The 20067-nt window shown below is 43.5% G+C and overlaps 1 protein-coding gene across 11 annotated transcripts in view; it reads right to left on the bottom strand.

Annotated features, from left to right (window-relative positions):
- The window catches only part of tns1a (tensin 1a), a 110421-nt gene that overhangs the window by 75771 nt on the left and 14583 nt on the right, over window positions 1-20067 (bottom strand). For 7 of the 11 annotated variants that reach the window (XM_058612341.1, XM_058612337.1, XM_058612344.1 and 4 more), the window contains exon 1: window positions 15411-15562. The exons of 1 other annotated variant lie outside the window; for it this stretch is intronic. In XM_058612341.1, coding sequence (XP_058468324.1) covers window positions 15411-15545 — 135 coding nt within the window. In that variant the 5' untranslated portion in view covers window positions 15546-15562. Of the gene's footprint in view, window positions 1-7219; window positions 7497-15410; window positions 15563-15705; window positions 15868-20067 lie in introns of those variants that run through there. 3 more of the 11 variants (XM_058612340.1, XM_058612348.1, XM_058612342.1) reach the window with 3 other exon arrangements.

Genomic DNA, 20067 nt, shown 5'->3' on the forward strand with positions numbered 1-20067 from the left:
CTTAGTGGAGGGATCACATGCTCTATGAACTACTTTCTCTTTTGTGAGTGTTGTTTTCTTTCTTAAAAACATTTAGCAGCAAATGAATATAAATAAACATGTATTCATTCACCTGTAAATGCCTCCCTCTTTAAGAAAGTGAGTGGGTGATTACAGCTGGCTAATGAGGAGGTTAGGGGAGGTGATGAAGAAAGAGAGCGCATGAGTCACACAGGGGGGAAGAAAAGATGGACGAGCACTGACCTAAACACTGGATGATGTGAGAAAGAAAGTAACAAACGAGGGGGAAAAAACAGAAAAGTCCTGCAGCCACTGCCCCCACTCTCAACCATCCCCCCCCCTCCACCCGCCGAAAACGCCAAGCCACACCTGCTTTCAATTTCCACCAAATTGAAATTCTGTCAGGAACAATGACCGCCTTTGTGAGACACACACTGAGAGAAAATGAGATTGAGAAACGCACACAAAAAAAAGAAAAGGAAACGCGGTCCAGGATGTGATATTCACCATATTTATGCGCCTTTGTGTTTCTATGGCACACTGGCAGACTTACATTTGATCTAAAGGGGAAATGGGGCTTAAAAAATTTTGAATTTGAATTTGAATTTGAAAAGGACACAAGCGGTGACTCAGAGCAGCAGAAGCTGACACCCCTTGAAATGTTGGCCCCTAGTTAATGTCAAACCAAGACAAATTTGAATGCTACATTTCCCATAATGCACTGTAATCGCACCTTTTTGTTCACATCCTATCTCCCTTCCAGTGCAGCCGACACAAACGATTTTTGTCCACATCTGAACACCTGGCTGTGACTTTGGTATGTATGTACCAAAAATGTATACCAAGTAATAAGTTACTTTTTTAGCAGCAGGAGGGCACTCTCTCCTGTTTTGTGCAAAAAAAGGGGTATAAATGTAATAAGTTCACACAATGCTGATTAAGCAGTTTTTGCATGCGAGGAAGCACACAGCGAGTGAGACAGCTTCATACAGCAGAAGCTCCCATTAAAACATTCAGAAGTGGATTCTACAGCTATAAATAAACCTGCATCTTTAACAGATGTTCACAGTGGAGGTATTTTTTTTGTGTGTGTTTGTTTTTATCACAATCATGATTTTAGCTTCTCATAAACGTGATTGCTTCCAGGATGCAGTCTGGACAAGTACTGCTACAGTGAAAGATTAGAAACACTATTTGTTTTAATTACATATTAAAGAGTAACAACAAAATAAGTCACACATCTAAAACATTTTAGAGGGGTATAATGTCTCATTTACACAGAAAACTGCATAACACATGTAAATTTAATTTGTTATTTTCCACTTCTGCACCAAATCATCTCAGGCTGTGTGGTTTCTAGTGGTATATATTGTAATATTGACGTTTTTTGCATTAGATTTCAGATTGTACTTGTTTACTTGTGTACAACAGAATACTCTGACAAGTTTATATTTATGAGTAATCTTTACTCTATATTTATTTACCAACCTGTTTTACAGGAAACTGTCCCGTGACCCTTTTCTACAGTGTTCGAGGAATATAGGTCGTTATTCTGATTTCAACCCCCGAGGAGTTTCCTCCACTGTGATTACGGGCACATCGGTGATTGGCAGAACAGAAGTACCCACAATCACAGTCAATCATGTCGAGCGGGCTGATCGCTCGACCGTAAATACGCTCATTGATTTCAACTCAAGCCGCAGCTTTAAGAATACAAACATAAAGCGCGGCGCAAACCAAGAAACCAAACCGCACATTTCGTTTCTACGTCTGTACATCATGGGAGCGTGGATCGCCGTACAAGAACATACGTCTGAGTGCAGGATGTTTTATTTACAGATCTGTGTGCAGCTGATCCCTGAGGTCTGACACTGTGGGCCAGTTGCCAGATTGTAGTGGATTCCTTCAGTTTGCTGATGCAAACAGAGAAACACTGTGTATATGTGTGTGTGTGTGTTTGTACAGTAACTGCCTCACTTTGTCATGTGAATGCATCAAATTAAGCCGTAAACACGTACGTTTGTGAGCGTCCGCACGGGGACTACAGCTGTCACGGTGTCGTGTGATACTATCAATACCAGCTGCGGATGTAAAGATCGATGGGCTGTGATCATGAAGTCTAGGCTGCTCATATGATCATTAGTCATCCGCTAATGAACTTTGAGCGTGTCACATTTAGCTAATTAGCTCTCAAACGGTGACACATCACAACAGAGAAGCAGCTATGAGATGTAGACCGTTGTGAGCAGGTGTGTGTTCCCCAGTGACACGTCTTTGTGTTGACGCGGAACTTGTTTGCACCTTCTCTGATGTCCCTGCAGTGAGCAGTTCATTATGTTGTCATACGTCTGCATCCTTACTTTCATCATCACCACCCATCAAACTTCATCATCATCCCACTTGTGGACGGTGATCTCAGACGAGATACATCATAAAAACAAATATGAACTGCAATAACTATATAAAATTCACGGCTCATGCCACCTGGCGAAAATCCAGTACTGCACACAGGAAGTGTTTTGTTTTATGTCCAGACAGACAGGCAACAACAACACTGCGCAAGTAAAGCAAGACGGCTGACTATAACTCATGAAAACACAAACAAATGTCAACAAAAAACAACTTAGTGTCTCCACTCGCCCCTCTGCTGCAGCTGTATACACACAAACACTCCTTCCGTCAGGTCTGATAGTATTGCTTGACATATGAACTCGAGTAATTCCCTTTGGCACAGTCAGCAAAGCTTTTAAGTATCTCCATTTTGGGGTAAATGAACAGCAAGTATATCTGAAAAAGAATGTATGGATTTTCAAACACACAAACTGCAAATGCCTAAAAGTGAGTAACGGTGGACAGACCTATATATTTTTTTTTCCTCCTCTGAGCTGAAACTCTACAGCCTGGATAACCACTGATCCATTCAAGTGTAAAGATCTGGAAGGTTTTGTGTGGTTTGAGTTGGACTACATACATCGAAGAAACTTTGAGAGCTGAGATCCAGACTATGTGGGCGGAGTAGTGCACAGTACCCAGGGGAAGTGCTCTAAAGCTGGGTCACACTGGTGGTGGCCTGGGGGGTCTGGAGGGAGGCGCTCGGTCACATCACTTATAAATCACCAGGTCACAGATACATGGCTTTGCTCGAGCGATGGCTGTCCACTCTCGGTGGACACTCTGATTCTCACAGATACAGTAACACGTGCTTTGCATGCACACACGGTGACATAAAGTGCACTGGTTAGAAAAAGGGGGAGAGCATGGTGGACGCTGCAGTGAGAGTTGAAGGGAGCTGTGGCTGAAGAAAGATGGCCTGTGTGCCAATGGAAGAGGACGTGAGGTCCCAATGGAGGCTGTAAGCCAAAACGAGGCCTGAGTGCAGTTTCATGTCAATTGTAAGTGGACATCATCATTGCAACCACAATATCACCTTGTTTTTTTTGTCCCACAGTAAATTCTCCTCATGTGCTCTGTTTTTTGATTTCATTTCATTTATTTGGCACAATAAAATACCCCAAAGAATCTAAAAAAATAATAAAATAAAAACAGAACTATGCAAAAAGGGTTATACTGTGAAGCTACAGAAATAAACTGAACTTGTTTGTTACACTACATATTAAAAAACAATAAAAATATGAATGATGATATGTAATAATATAAAGATCAATGATGTACTGCTTTTTAAAATCTAATTATTATTGTAAAACCAAACAAATAGTATGATCATAACTAAATTTCAGGACTTTCTGCATAGAGTTAGCATGTTCTCCCTGTGTGTGTGTGTGGGGGCTTTCTCCGGGTTCTCCGGTTTCCTCCCACAGTCCAAAAACATGGAGATTTGGGGATTAGGTTAATTGGACACTCTAAATTGACCGTAGGTGTGAGTGTGAGAGTGGATGGTTGTTTGCACCCCCCCACGACCCTCATGTGGAGGATAAAGCAGAAAATGGATGGATGGATAACTTAATTGCAGACTTTATCTTTCCAGATTTGTTTGCATAATTTTGGAATATCACTCTATCGTATGCTTCTGCTTCAAAGTGTCTGTTGTAAAAACACGGTGGGGCAAGATGTAAAAAAAAAGGCCCTGACCTTAAGTATGTAGAAGTATATGGCTTATTCTAAGGCAAACACATTTTATGACACAGCGATTATATACATACATACATACTTATGGATAGCACATAACATTTCTGCCAATAAACCTTCCTCACGGCACTGGACGATGAAAATGTCGTAACACACGCGCACCCCAGGATTAATTACTCCGATGGATCGCCTAACTCAATGGAATCTAATCACTGGGCACGGCAAGAAGATGGGCTCTTATTAGCAGAGGGAAATTTCTTCATATGCCGCACACACACACCTACACGTACAGAGAGGAGAGAGAGAGAGAGAGGTGACACACACAGAGGCATAATGTCCAATCAAAGTGCGATTGATTTTCAGAGCTCTCGGGGGATTCTGGTCAGTCAATATGGGACTCTGTTCGACACCTGAAGACATGATGGATCTACCATACATCCTAGCTTACAGTCTTTCAGCTGCACTCATAAAACAGGAATTGTATTTTGAGCTGTTTCAATGTCATGGCATGTTCTCTTCACATTATTATATCAGAACATTAAATGATACTATCTTTAAACTGTGTGATAATGGATATTATTCAAGGCAAACAACTGTCAGTTTTAACGTGACACTTGCTACACTTTATTCATGACACCTTTGCAACTCCTTGTTAATGTAAATACCTCATCAGCCAATTACATGGCGGCACCAACTTTGAACATGGCATAGTTGCTGGTGCTCGGCGGGTTGGTCTGAGAGTTTTCGAAACTGGGATTTTCATGTGTAACCATCTCAAGAGAATGGTCCAAAACAATGGAAATGATAGAAAGGTTACAACTTCTTACAAGTATGAAAACCATCACTGACAACACTACACCTCACAACCGTGAAGCAAAAGCTGCAGCAGCAGAAGAACACGCCATGTGCCACAACTGCCACTTAATGTGTCCTGTGTACCTAATAAAATGGTGAGCATGTGTAAGTACATACAGTTTTTAAATGCAAATGACCCCCCACTGAAATGTGAAATAAATTTTATCCATGCTGTCAAGTTGCACCACACTCTGACTGGTGCACATCTGCGCGCACATCTTTAAAAACAACCCTGCCATTAAAAATATGCCATCTTCAAGACCAAGTACCAAGTAACGGCTGGTGGTGTCACTAGGGTTATCTCAGAGCTACAAGAAGTTAATGTTGCTTTTAAAATTTCTTTCAGGATTGCTCCCCTTACAGGTCAACATTTCTTAAATCAGTAGTGTAACACTTAAAATCAATTAAATTTAGAGGGAAGCAAGAATTAAAAAAACAAACAAATGCAAAGCCTGCAATAACTCTGACAATAAACAGCTAATATACCCTAAAACAAAAGATAAGAGTGTAAATGTATGTCATGTTAGTTCATTAATGCAAAAATGTCTCCTTGTCAACATGTATGTAGTGCATTTATGGTCCAAAATGACAATTTTTATTCAATAACCTGTTTCATATCAACAGAAATTCTAAAAACTGAAAAAAAAATATACCCTGAGCCTCTCACTCGCAGTGTGTCACGCCTGCCTCACGTTATACAGTAAAAAGCGACAGAAAAGATGAAACGGAGAAAGGCTTGGGGAACAAAAACATCTGAGGATTTCGTCTTGACACTGGAGAACATAATCCCGGAGCTTAACGGAGCAACCTGACTGTAAACATTTGCGGCAAATTTTGTTTAGTGAATGTGTTAAAAGTCACATTGGCGGGCGCTGTTGTTAATCATGGCGGAGATGCTCCGCATAATGTGGAGCAGTAATGAGCTCACGGAAGTATTTGGCCAGCCATGTAGGCACTAATCTGCATCTGTGGCTGTTTCTGTCTGCATGTCAACTTGAAGATTCTCTCTCAGTGTGTAGCTCTGGTAAATTATTAATAGTGTGTATGTGAGGAGCGTTCCTCAACCCTGGCTCCTTGCACGTCACTCAGCTTATGCTCCCTGCTCTTCCGCCCTTCTCTGCTGATGTCACACCTTGCTGGCACTCGTCACTCTTTGCCCGTCTTTCCTCGTCAGCGTCCATATCTCTGTCATTGTACTCTGAAGGGTGATCATGTTGGATTCGGGATCCTCGCATGCCGACAACTCAGTGCCTTAATTTGCATATAAACTGCGTGGGAGCTTTTCCTCCCTTCCTCCCTTCCTCCCATCCTCCCATCCTCCCATCCTCCCCTCTTTCCCCTTGTATCTAAATGGCTCTCTCCTCCTCTCCTCCACTGCAAGCTGGAGAAAAGTAGGGCAGATGCTTCATTTAACACTTGGGTACAATCATGAAATGCTGCGTATACAAAAATGCGATAAATCCACAGATGGTGCTACAGTGCAGTTCAGAGTGTAAACCCCAATTCATGTGTCGCGATACCCTAACATAAAAGGCCCCCATTTATTCATATTAGCATATGATCACGTGGTTGAAGCCGACATGTAAACAGATGTTCTCTCATATGAATCATTTTCCAATGATTCCAAGTCCAAACACAACTTTTCTTTCCTTTTCCGGACCAAAATGATTCTAAGAACCCCCCCCCCCCCCCCCCCCCCCCCAGGTTCCTGATACACTCATTCGGTCCCAGATAGGAGAAGCAAGCAGCAGCAGCAGATTAAATTATACAGGAGAAAACAGAAATAGCTCCAGTGCCGAGGCCACACGGACCCCGATGCAAGAATGCGCCGATGTGAGTTGTCCACAGAGCAGTCAACTAGATTAGTCTTGCACAGATCACTGACCACAGCCAACTACAGGAGATTTGTCCATCATGCTCTCGCAGCTACAGAGGGATGAAAGAGAAAGGACCAAGTGTATTTGACACTTAGTGACCAAAATACAGAGGAGGTTTGTGGACACACAGTAATAAAAAAATAATAATTAAATCCTACAGACAAATAAATACAACCTGAGGTTTGAGGCAAACATGCCGCCATAGTGCTACTAATTAAATAAATAACCTTTGACCTTGAACTACACACATAAACATGACCTCTCACATACAGGTATCATGGAGCGTTTAAACCTATGAGCAGTCATTCATCACTTTTACCTCCACAGCGTAAAAGAAAATCTCCGACCGTTTGCAGATGATTGACCCATATTCACGCGTGTGCACATCCATCATTTCTTACCCAAAACATGCAGGAGAGACAAACCCACGTCCTGACCCTCCCTGCCAGAGTGGAGGGCAGAGACAGAGACACGGAGGGCATCTTTTAAAATGATCAAAGTCAATTGGACTTTGCCACCCGAAGCCTCCCTGGGTTGAGTTCACGGCAGAAATCCACAGTATTCCCAGATATTCCCAGTGATTCTTCCACGCAGGGTTTTGTGACACGGATCCATGCCAAACATGCGAGGTGCACTGAGGGTGGATAAGACAACACTGCTCTTGCTTTTTTTTTTTTTTTTGATGGCCTCAGTCCCTCATGTGAGCTCTCTCTCTCTCTCTCTCTTTAGCTCTGTGTCTTCCTCTCCTGCTCCGTCACTCTCCCTTTTGTTTGCTCACTCACTTCTGCCTTCCTCTGGAAGTGTGGTAACTTTATTCCATGTAGTGAAAGGGAGGGGGAGGTGAATCTTGGCCTTTATTTTTCTCCCCTCCAATTCCTCCCCTCTCCTCAAATGATCCTCGTTAGTCCCTCCTTTCCCCTCGCTCTCTTTACCTCTCACACACGCTCCATTCATTGACCACCCTCCACCCCTTTGGCTTCAGCGCAACGCATACCTCACCTCTCCTTCCCTCCACCCCTCCTATGCAAGCATGCTTGCTCATGTCAAAGGAAAATGTTCAATTTTTCATCGCCAACCCCTTCCTCAGTCCCGTCCACAGGCCTCAGCGGCTGACTAACAGGTACTTGTTGTTGGGATGATTCAAGGATGTAGCGGATGTGCAGTATCGTTGCTGCACATGTGGAATCACGCGAACACTCAAAGGTGTTAGTGTTTCTGGAGTGAAAGCAGTGACATGATGTCTTCTGAGAAGCAGATAATTATTCCACTTTTCTTTTGTGCAAATCTATCCGTGCTGTCTGCGACTGAGGATCAAAGCAGTCACTTCTTATATTTACTGTGTTACTTCTTCCCCTTCTGCTAGAACTTTGCCATAAAACTAAAAATGTTGGTCCAGAATGTCAAGCTCTGGCTGTTTGAGCAAAAAAGTCCCATTGGAAATGAACAGGAAGCACAAATCAAAGATTAAATGATGTGTAACAATCAGTGAGCATGTTCAAAAATTCTCCTGAGAATCGTTCCGTCTCTCTGGAGCTCACCTAAAACATTCACAGTACTTCAACAATTCAATGTGACTCCCCTTATAGTTAAAAATGAAACACAACAGGTTGAATGGATGCCAAAAAGGACAGGTTATCTTCACTTTATCTTATGAGTAACCTCGATTCAGGACTACCCATGATTCAACTGTGTAGCATCTATCGTCCACCTCAAATGCCCACATTTTTAGCTCACCTTCCAGCTGACACAGGACGAAAGGCGGGGTACACCCTGGACAGGTCGCCAGTCCATCACAGGGCCATCATACATAGACAACCAACCATTCACTCTCACATTCACACCTACTGTCAATTTAGGGTGTTCAAATAACCTGTGCATGTTTTTGGAGTGTGGCAGGAAACCAGAGAAAACCCACATGCACACGGGAAGAACATCCAAACTCCATGCAGAAAGCCTATCTACGTTCCAAACCAATGTAACAACTATGGTATAAGCCTCTCTCAGATTTCCAGGCTCACCCTAAGAGAGCCTGGAAATCTGAGAGAGGCTTATAGTCCAGACGCTGCTCCTCCGCATTGAGAAGAGCCAGTTGAGGTGGTTTGGGCATATAGCCAGGATGCCTCCTGGACGTCTCCCTTGGGAGGTGTTTTTTTCGGGCATGCCCGACTGGAAGGAGGCCCTGGGGCAGACCCAGGACATGCTGGAGAGATTGCATCTCTCGGCAGGCCTGGGAACACCTCAGTGTCCCTGTGGGAGAGCTGGGTGAAGAGGCTGGCGAGAGTAGTGTCTGGGCCTCACTGCTGAGACTGTTGCGAGTTGGTGAAGACGTAGAAAACAGCAATGGCAAAAAACAACTGTTGCTAAACTAACGTTTTTAAAGCATATACTCAGAGTCGCGTAAGTGATCTGAAATTAATCGCAATAGCCAGGTTTCAGTTAAAATGCATCACAAACTGGCAAAAGGAAATACGCAACTTATGTGTTTTAATGAAATATTGGGAGTTTGATCACGATAGGCAGAAGTTGGGGCAAAAGTCAGAGTTGGGACCGAAGAGGGATAAGCAGGTGCAAGTTGATGACATAAATAACTAGCACCAGTAGTGTGGATACCTGGTGGTACAACGTTTCCACGTCCTTCAAGTGTACACATTTTGAAAATACGCATAAAAACAGGCTTGATGGAAACCTACTTATTGATGAACACGCAAAGTACCTTTATGAAACGGATGGTCCGTCATTGCCAGACCAAATACATTTGAAGAATTTCAAATGTCTTTTTTTTTTTAAAGTCTGGGTTTACCAATTTACCATTATAGCAGAGAAAGCATTGGGAAACCTTGAGCGTGTGCACAAACTCTTGTCATGGTTTACAGTGTGAACTGGGTCACTAAAGTTTGTCATCTGAAATAAGTAGGTCCTAGTATAAAAAGTTTGAGTTTTAAGGGGTTGAAATACTTCCTCCCTGCATAATGTGTGTGTCTTTCATAAGTCCGTGTCAGGTGTGTGTGTGCATACAGTAAACATACACCTATGTGCATTTTCTAAGCACATGTGTGACAGACTGCTATATGCATGTGTACACCTATATAACGCACAGCACTGAATCAACATTATATCAGCAGTGCGGACACATTACATCACTCTACAGTCAGATCCATAAAGGGCTAAGAGCCAATTCATTTTGAGAAAACACCCTCTATTGATCCCTGCTGCACTCCATCATTTCCACTGGAACTGTTGCCTCGATCCATAGGCTAACCTGACACATAATCTCTGTGAGTGTGTGTGTGTGTGTATATACAGTATACTCTATTAACATAATGTCAGCAAAGAGCAGAGTACGCACACATTGGGGGAAATGTTGTTGGGAGTACAGCAGCAGCAGCAGCGGCAGCAGCAGCAGCAGCAGCAGCAGCGGCAGCAGCAGCAGCAGCCATGTTAACTGAAGTGGACTGGTTTTTAAATGGATTTGGTGCCTGGTGTTTGATACATGACAGCCAGTCCTTTCCTGCTGCCAGCTGGTCTAAACTGGGTTGCTAGCAGCCTCTAGTGGCCTCTTACCAACCCTTTAAACACTCACTGCAGATGTTGGGCAATGTTATACATTTCTGCATAAGCAGCTCATGCATGCAGATTGTGTTTTATTTATCCATTTATTTCTAAATGCTAGAACAACCATTTAAGTGTTACTTCACAACCTGCAAAAAAACAAAAAAAGCATTGATTTCTGGGCTGCTATTGGGAGTGGTATATTTTCTCAGTACAACATTTTTGCACAGTGAGGTCAGGTTCTTACTCCCTTATTCCCAATGCAACATGCTGGAGCTCAGTGAAAACACACAAGCAGGCAGCCACAAGGACACACACACGCGCTCACACATTCACTCCGCCTCCTACAGAATTGCACTCATAGAAAAGGGGGATTCAGACCATCACGGGAAACTAAAACTCTCCATTACAGCTCAGACTAATGGTGTTAGCAATCTGCTGTAGTTACTTAACAGCTTGGTGGAAATTTAATATGCACACACATAAACTGGCAATACACAAAAGTAGCGATATTTGACCCACAGCTAGTATGATGCCCGAATATTTTGGGCATTATATAAGACGCAGTGAGAAGAGAGGGGAGAATATTCCGGACGATTTTTACAATTGTTTGTAAATATGCGGTATCAGCAACCTGTCCTCCAACTGACACATAACTACCACTAGGGGCGCCTATTTTAATAATGTAGTAAGTCAAGTTCCCTTGGAAGACAGTCTTGGTATCAGCTGATTATTAGGGATGCAACAACTAATTGATGACCAAATGAATCGCAAGCTACTTTGATTAATCTGTGAATTGGTCTTTTTAAGTGCTTTTTAAATAATTATATAAGTAAAGATAATAAGTTATCTTTGGTTTGTGGACAAAACAAGATCACGATCATCATTTCAGGTCTGGGAAACATTGTTTTTTTTTTGCATTTTCTGTAATTTTCTGCAACAAATAACTAATCGATTAATCAAGAAAATAAAAAGCAGCCCTACTGATTATTTACTTAGTGATGCAAGTTATCACATTTCTGTTCTCAGATACAGCTAAATCGTTAAAACCTATGTTTTTCACCCTAAAGTTTGTTTTTGATGATAATATTTAGGTTAATATTTAGGTTAACCAGGATATTTATGAAGCAGATGTGCAGATCGGAGAGCCAGACCATAGGTGTTATTAAAAAATTATAACTTGAACTGCATGCATCATATGTTATTATTGAACCATTTGACTGTTACTGTTGAACAGTTATACTTTTTAAAAGAAATATAAGTCAAACATACTGTAGGCCAAAACAAATTGGCATCATGTATCGGCCATTGGGAGCCCTGATTTCTAAAAACCTACATTGGTCGAGAAGAGAAGAGAAAGAAGTTGAAAGATAAGTGTTCCACATCAGCTCTGCAGTCCCCTCCTCTATCACATTAAAGCTTTAATGCTAGAATAACAAAGCATCCATCATCCTGAACGTGGCGAGGCCAGTCAGAGCCCAAGTCTGCTTCAGAAGATTCTCTGAGCGTGGAAACCTGCACACGCTGCAACCGGCAAACATTTCTCACCGTGGAGAGGTAAACTTGTTGTTGAGCTTGTGATAAACACAATGTGCGATAAATGAGGTTTTCATGTATATGCTGGAGAGGCAATCTGGAGGGAGAGAATAAGAAGCCATTCAGTGGACAGGTTTCCCATCAGCCTCTTCTCTTTTGGCTGTCTGCACGGCTGCCTGATGTGAATTTACTGCCCCAGGAGACATTAGTTAAATGAATAGGCAGGCAAGTAAACACCAAACACCATGGAGGAGAGGAAACAAAGGGTGAGGAGAAGGAGGCAGGAGGAAATAAGCCACACAAAACAAAAGGGCATTTGATGCAGTGGAAGTAAAGATATGGAGAAGGGAACATTGAAAGAAAACAAATGAGGAGACAAGAAGAGAGGAGACAAGGAGAGAAGGTACAAGGAAATGAGACAAAACAAGGGAATTGGGGGGAAAAGAAGGAAAGATGCAAGGTGAGGAGGGAGGATATGAAAGGGAAAGGAAATGAGAAATGGAGAGGCAAGAAGAAGAAAGGATTGAATGAACAGAAAAGAGAAGAAAGAGTAAGGAAAATAAATTGTGAGGATGAGAGATGATACAAATAATAGTGCACAGGGAAAGGAGAGGAAACATGAGAAGTGAAGATGGAAGGGGACGAATGGATCAAATGAATGAAAGGGGAGAATCTGATAAGCAAAAGAAAATGCAGAAGATGTGAGGAGAGACAAGGAGAGGAGGCTACCCCTCTGTAGTACCACAATAGTGTCACCATAGTAACACACATGGAGAAAACGCACCAACACCATCATCATCATCATCGCACATCCTCCCTCTCTCTCCGCGTCTCTTATGAAAGCACCACCCCATTCACAGTCAAACACACACACACACATCATCAACAAGCCACATTCCCAGCACATCTCCTGTAGTAACCCGGCCCCGTCATGTGGGGACTGCCGTGTGAGCGCCGTTGCCATGGAAACTGAACACCTCACAGCAGTGGTGCTCGGAGAGCCTTACCTCTCCACTTTCACCTCGCGGTCGGTCACGTGGCCGCAACTCTGGTGCTGCGGGCTGGAGTGACAGTGCAGCAACAGACTGAACCGCCGTCGTGTGCACTGTAAAAAGTGACTTAAAAAGACGCAGATCCAGTCAAGTGAGATGGAAGCTGCAGAGCTAGCATATAAAAATCTGACTGCAAAGGTGGAAATTCTACGGGTTACTTAGCCAAAGTTAAGAAATGTAATGTAATGTATTATCTTCCACATGAGGGTCACGTGGGGTGCCAATCTCAGCTGACATAGGTGCACTCACACCTTTTAGAGAGTGTCCAATTTACCTAATCCCCAAATCTGCATGTTTTTGGACTGTGGGCAGAAACCCACGCATTAGGGAAACATGTTAAATTGAAATACTGGCTTTACTGATAACAACAGTGAATTCACAGTTTCATGGACAGTCTCTTTGGCCGGTAGCACTACCTGTCCAGTAACGCATTTGAGCTTCGATGTCACTGGCTCCATCTCCCTCCCGCCCCGTACTATATTCTTGCCTCAGGTTAAGAAAATGTGTGGTTGCTGCTGCACGGAGCAGTCACACTTTTACTTTTAATCTCCGTTTTTAGCTGACAGGCAAAAATTAATCAAACAGGTTTGAACTGTATAAGAACAAAACATACAATGGGAGGGTTCGAATCCGGTCTGCCGTCCCCATGTTGAACAGTAATGGCCACAATTTTACATCGCCCCCCCTGATAGTAATATTTCACAGTCATCAGCAGAAAGAAAACTAATAAAAAGGTATCCAAGATGGATTGACCGCTATTTTCTGTCTTAATTTACAAGAAAAAGAATAAAAACTTTAATGGAGAGATTATAAATAAAGAAAATTAAATCAAGATGAAATTGTACTTAGCACTAAAATCAATATTGATCAGTGCAGCGATTACATTCATTTACCTTCCTATGTAAAAGGAACAGTCCGAATGTAGTCTAAAGGTATATTATTGAAGCGCATTTTTCAGTACAGGTAAAGGCTTGAAAAAGGCTACACTGCCGCTGTCTCTCTCCGTCTCCCTCTCTCTCCCACATAAGGGTCGGCTTTAAAAAAAAAACAAAAAAAAACAGTGCTAAAGCTTTCATTTTGCGACTTCTTGATGGTGTGGAATTTTCAAACAAAAGGAAATCCTCTTTCTTGATTGAAGAAAAATAGATGGAGTGCCGAAAGCGAAAGCGCCGCCTGAGCCAAAGCAGTGAGTGAATGAACATAATGGGCTGGGGATTTGTTGTGTAGGGTCAAGGAGATATACACGTAGTGTGTGTGTGTGTGTGTGTGTGTGCGCAAATGCACTAACAAGCTCTGCACGCATTTACACACACACAATCAGAAGAGAGTGCGACAGACGGGGAGTGTGTGGTGGGATTGAGCATGGTTGTGGAGATAAGGAGCTGCGGCAGTAGGGGTGGGTGGTGGGGAGCGCTGGTGCTGGTGGGGGGGAGTTGGGGCTTGAAGAAAATGGGCCGAAGCCTGCAGCAGTGCCGTGCGATTTGGTGTCGCCGCACGCACAATCCCGCCATCGCCGGATTTTATGACACCACCGCCGCCACTGCTGCTGCTGCTGCTGCTTGAACAGTTGAGGGAGTTACAGCACTGCAACACTGAAGTTCCACTTATGAAGTGGTGAAATTACCCCAAGTTGAGGATATGAAAGCGTTTGAAGAAGGGATGTTTTTACTCAGCGACGACAACATTTCAATTGATGGGACATTTTTTTCCCCAAGAAACTGCTGAGAATGCAGTGCATTACAATGGTTGCTTTTCCAAAGCCTGGTCCACTGCTATGCTCTAAAAAAAAATACAAAAAAATATGGAAGCTAAAGAAAAAAAAAAAAACAGCCTCCAAAAAGCATCCCACCATATAACCATTCATCAGAAGATCACCTAGGGCTCTGTTCCTGGTCCTCGCACATGTGTAAGTGCGCATGTTGGAGTGTGTCACAGGAAACAGTGCCATTAGGACAAGCTAGAGTTGTTCCACATGAATGATTATCTGCTTTTTTGGGGGGGGGGGGGGGGGGGGGGGGGGGGGGCAAAAGAAGCAAAGATTGCAGTTGCAGGTTTTGTTAATAACGCTGGCTCCTGCAGACACGGACAAAGACGCAAAGGTGTGCATTTCGCTGATAACATTCACTGAAGTTCGCCTTTCTTTCTCACTCAACCCCCCCCCCCCCCCCTCAAAAAATAGAAAATACACGGCATGGCATGGGAAATGAGTGGGTGTACAGCAGGAGAAAAAAAAAATCTCCCAAACAATGGTGCATCACATTTCTGCAGTTGTGAAAGCAAGGTGACCTGAAGTATGTGGAGAAACTCAGATTGTCCTCCAGGTGCTCGCTGCTGCCAAGCAGAAAAATAAACCAAAAAAAAAACAACAAGAACAAAATCCGATCTCCATGGCTCCACCACCATGTTTATGTGGAGCAGCTGCTGCCTGGAGACCACTTGGAGATGTAACACTGACCTTGAAGCAGCAACTACGAGGGACACCAACCAGCCTTCCAGAGCCTGTGGTCCATGTCGTTTTTGCTGCTACGTCATTTGGTAGTTGAGGTGACGCCATGTCACTGCTGAGTGGTATGACTGAGCTGAGGCCCATCCTGATGTATATTTCATGCAGGACAATAATGCTCTATGTATTTTCTATTGCAAAACACAGTCACCTGCACAGGCTGAAGCACATCCTCTAAGTCCTTTGATTCCCTCCCCCTCGTTCCCAGCACCCCCCCTCCCCCTCCCTCCCTCTGTGAAAGTCTTACCTTGTCTCGTTTGGCCCCCCGCAGCGGGAAGAAGCAGGCGAAGAGGAACTTGCCCCAGCTGATGACGGCAGCCAGGCACCAGTTGAGGCGAGCCATGCCTGCGTCTGTCCCGTCTCGTCTGCCAGCCTCTTATCTCCCCCAGCCCCCTTTTTTTGGCTCCGGGTTAGGATCCTGAAAACCCCACCAGCCCCAAACCCCCCCCACTGCCCGAAAAAAGAACGATGCCAAAGTGGGACGAGATCCCGAACTGAAAGTCTTCCTTTAAAGTGTGCGGTTTTATTCTCCTTTAATGAGGTCTGGTGGTCTTGCTAGCTGTCTGCCTGTGTGTCTGCAATTCCAATTTGTGGGAAGGGGGGACAAGAGATGGGGGGGGGGATGGGGGTTATGATGTGAGGGTACTGGTGTCCCAGAAACGGACTAGACCCTTGGAAGGTCTAGGAGGACCCAGACTAGAGCATCAAGAGCCTAAAGCTGTCCTCCTGTCCTGCCATCTACGTGCTCCCCCCCTTTTTTTCTTTCTTTTTAAATCGTCTCTACAGTCCAGTCGAGATGAGTCAGTCCTCAAAGTGAGACGAGCACCGTCGGCTGCATAATGCGAAGAGCCTGGCACTGATCGACGACACTGTTACACATAAACACACTGGCATGCCTGCGCTCGTTATCTCAGTCGCAAATGCACACACACATGCACATGTACAATTGTCTGCAAAGAAGGAAGAATTTAAAAATGAAAAATGAAAAGACGCTGTCCTGACTCCTTGCACATACATCCACAGGGAGAAGAGCCCCCCCTCCCCATCACACAGATCCCCTCTTCCAGGCTCAGGATCCCCGGTGCTTCACGCTCACACACTCCTCTCTCTCTCTTTCCCTCCGTGTGCTGCTCTTTCACACATACACACATGCACCGATGCTGCAGCACTCACTCAGCCAGTGTGGGAGGAGGGTAGCAAAAGAGTGAGGGGAGAGAGAGAGAGAGAGAGAGAGAGAGAGAGAGAAAGAAATGATTGGGAACATAACGGTTCACGAGGGGGGTGGGGGCAAAAAAAAGGGGTTTCTATTGTGAATGACGTATCGCGTGTATTCATTCTGTGTTTTATGTTTCCAGAGTTGAGCCCTGGTGTTTGCTGGAGAGAAGGGGAAACGACACGGAGGAAAAAGTGCGCATCAAGTAGTGATCGCCAGGAGAGGTGGAGCGGGAGTGACAGAACGGACGGAGAGAGTGAGGGGGGGGGGGGGGGCAACAACAACAGTCAGTTGGAAGAGGAGGGAAAAGTGTGTTAAATAATGACGACTGGTGAAAACACACGCGCACACACAAATGGACGTGCAGTGGCTGCTACGAGGCAGGCACGGGGTGAGATGATTGTAGAATGTGTGAGGAACTGGGTCGAAGGCAGCAAAGGAGGGAGGAGAGAGAGAAAGGATGGAGGGTGGAAGGAGAGGAGAGGAGAGGAGCTGGGTGTTGAATCATTGTGTCCTGGCTGATTATTTCCCTCACACACACACACACACACTCACACACACACACACACACACAAACGACTGCAGGTGGTGCACAGGCTCGTTCACTCTGCTGCAGTCTCTCTACGCTTCAGTGGGAGCACATTTTTACTGCAGAACGCTTTTCTCTGCTACGTACATCCCCCCCCACTCCGAACCCCCACACACACACACACACGCGCGCACACACACACACAAAATCGCCTCCCAGCCTGTGCACAACTGCCACACCAACACAATCACAACACATCAAAGCAATGAGTGAGAGAAAGTGTGGAGGGAGAGAGGGTGCTGTTCTGTCAACCACAGCTAGATTAGCCTGAGGTGGAGGAGATGGGTATAAGGGGTTGGGGGAGGTGGTGTTGTTGGTGGTGGGTATGACACAAAATTGTTTGGCCCTATGAGAATTGTGCGATCAAAACATTATACTAATATCTGCTTTATACACAGTACATACGGTGCGTAATGTGTCCTTTTGTTTCTGAATGAACACCATCCGCCAATGACTTGCTTAAAGGGATAAATAGTGTGATTGTAGGAGGTACTTACGCTTACCTCACCAAAGCTACGCTCACTCTCCTGCACCAAAGTCCATAGAGAAAATTGGTGCTTTTAGCTCACTTGGACATAGGAGCTGCTAGTCTAGTGCTGCCTCATTTGTGAAGCTTGTGTTACTTGTGTTGAAATAAACAAATGATTTCAGACACTGACGTTGTAAGATAACAAACTTTGAACGTACTAATGGAAGCAGCCAGGGAACAACAACGTCTGTGTGCAGTGATGTTAAATTGTGGATTTTCTCTATGGGGTTTGGTACAGGGAGACAGCAGTTCGAGTCTATTGCTGCAAATGTTACTCACAATGTTTGTGAGTGAGTGAGAACAACAAATGAACGGTTAAAAATGTAACAAAAGATATCTGGAAGCAAGAATAGAATTCGCACTTGCAGCTGTTGATACAACACAATGAGTATGTTTATAATAACATGGCATGCAGTACATACCATGTACAGAATATAGGATTCATACATATATACATATACATACAGTATATATGTATATGTATGTGTGTGTATAAATATACATACACATAGATATATACACATATATTCATGTATATACATATATATACACACACACACATATATGTACATACACACACACACACACACGTATATATATACATATGAAGGGTTTGAGCCCTTTACTATTCCAAAAGAAACTGAAGTCACACGAGAATGCCCGAGTACTTGTCTGCAGCCATAAGACAAATGTGTCTCCAAAAAAGCAAATGGACCCAGAAATGCAAAGCAGACAGTACGGTTTCCCCACCCCCCCCTTCATGTCAATAATATTAATGATGTTGTGGAGCTGCCTCCTTTTACACTGAAACTGGGCTGTGTTTGTTAGTTGTATGCAGCCGAGCAACAACGTAATGTGGGATTATTTTTGCTCTCTGCGGCGCACATGAAAACAGGAATATGTTTTTGTGCAGCCTGGTGCTGGACATCTCAGTGTGAGACTGGGCATGTGTCCCACTCTCTTGGCAATGCGCTGACCTTTCTCATTAGGCATAAGCAACTTGCATAATCACTGCTGACTTCTATTGACTGGCCTGTCACACTGTCTATCCATTTGACGGGAAAACCTGTGAAAAAGTGCAGCCGACAAAAAAATAACTTCAGTGTGTGTGTGTGTGTTCTTCCATTAGAATTACGTGATGTCACACGAGATGATGATGTATTTAGAGATACTGTATACTGATATACTATTAATGTATGCAACACGCTTTGAGGTATAACAAACTCACGTTTCATTTGTTTTCGTTTCATTTGTTCATGTTTTTTTTTGTGCCTTTAATGTGCAAATAAAACTGATTGGACCATAGTTAGCTAGTTGCTTCATTTAATCTGTCATCTCAGATTGTCATCTTTTACAAGAGTGTCCTGGCCAAAACAGGCAGCAGCATAGTCACACACAAACACATGGGGGACACAAACATCAAAATCACTTATCATCCAAAACTGCAAACACTTCAGGGTCAGCTACAGAACATCTACAGCCAGATGTTTCTGCCTCCAGGTCATCCAATTTCCTTTTAAAAGTGTTCAATGAGACCAACCCCTTTTGTTAGAAAGTTTTCTGTAACATGTTACAGGCAGAGGGAGCAGCAAAGCTAAACGCTTTCTTTCCCAGTTCAGTTTTGACTTTTGGAACAGACAGTAAGAACAAATCCCCAGACTGAAGACTATAAGTCCCAGTATTATTTTGGTTAATGTAAGAAGGACAAAAGGTAAGAAGGAAGTAAACCTAAATTAGCCTGAGTCTATGTATTTATAAGGAGGACCATCCAACCCGATCATACAGTGTACAGTGATGAGTCTGCGCACTGTGTCAAGAGCATGTAAGCTTCGAGACGAGGCTTGCATATATACAACATCACCGTACTCCAGAACAGACATGAAAGTGGCAGCAACAGTCTCTTTTTTGATTTAAAAGAAAGGCAGGATTTGATCCTAAAATAAAAACCCAGTTTCAGGTTCAATCTTTTTGACAAATGGTATTTCAAAGGGTATAAAAAGGAGCTATATGTAAAAGTTGAAGCCACCACTGTTTAAAATGGGTACTGCGAGACAAATTTCAAATAATGGAGAGCGTTTTCCCTCCTCCACAGACTTGAGGCTTTGTAATTTGTAAAAACAATTGGCAGATTAATTGGGTGGGCAAAAAATAATAGATTACATCAATTGACACAATGTTTCAGGAAAACAAATCTTAGCTTCTTCAGCATTTAAAAAAAAAAGGAGAAACATTAAAAAACAAAATAATAAAAACACATTAAAACAATTCAAAGACTTAG

Source organism: Solea solea, chromosome 2 (genome assembly GCF_958295425.1).
Source record: "Solea solea chromosome 2, fSolSol10.1, whole genome shotgun sequence".
Taxonomy (NCBI): domain Eukaryota; kingdom Metazoa; phylum Chordata; class Actinopteri; order Pleuronectiformes; family Soleidae; genus Solea; species Solea solea.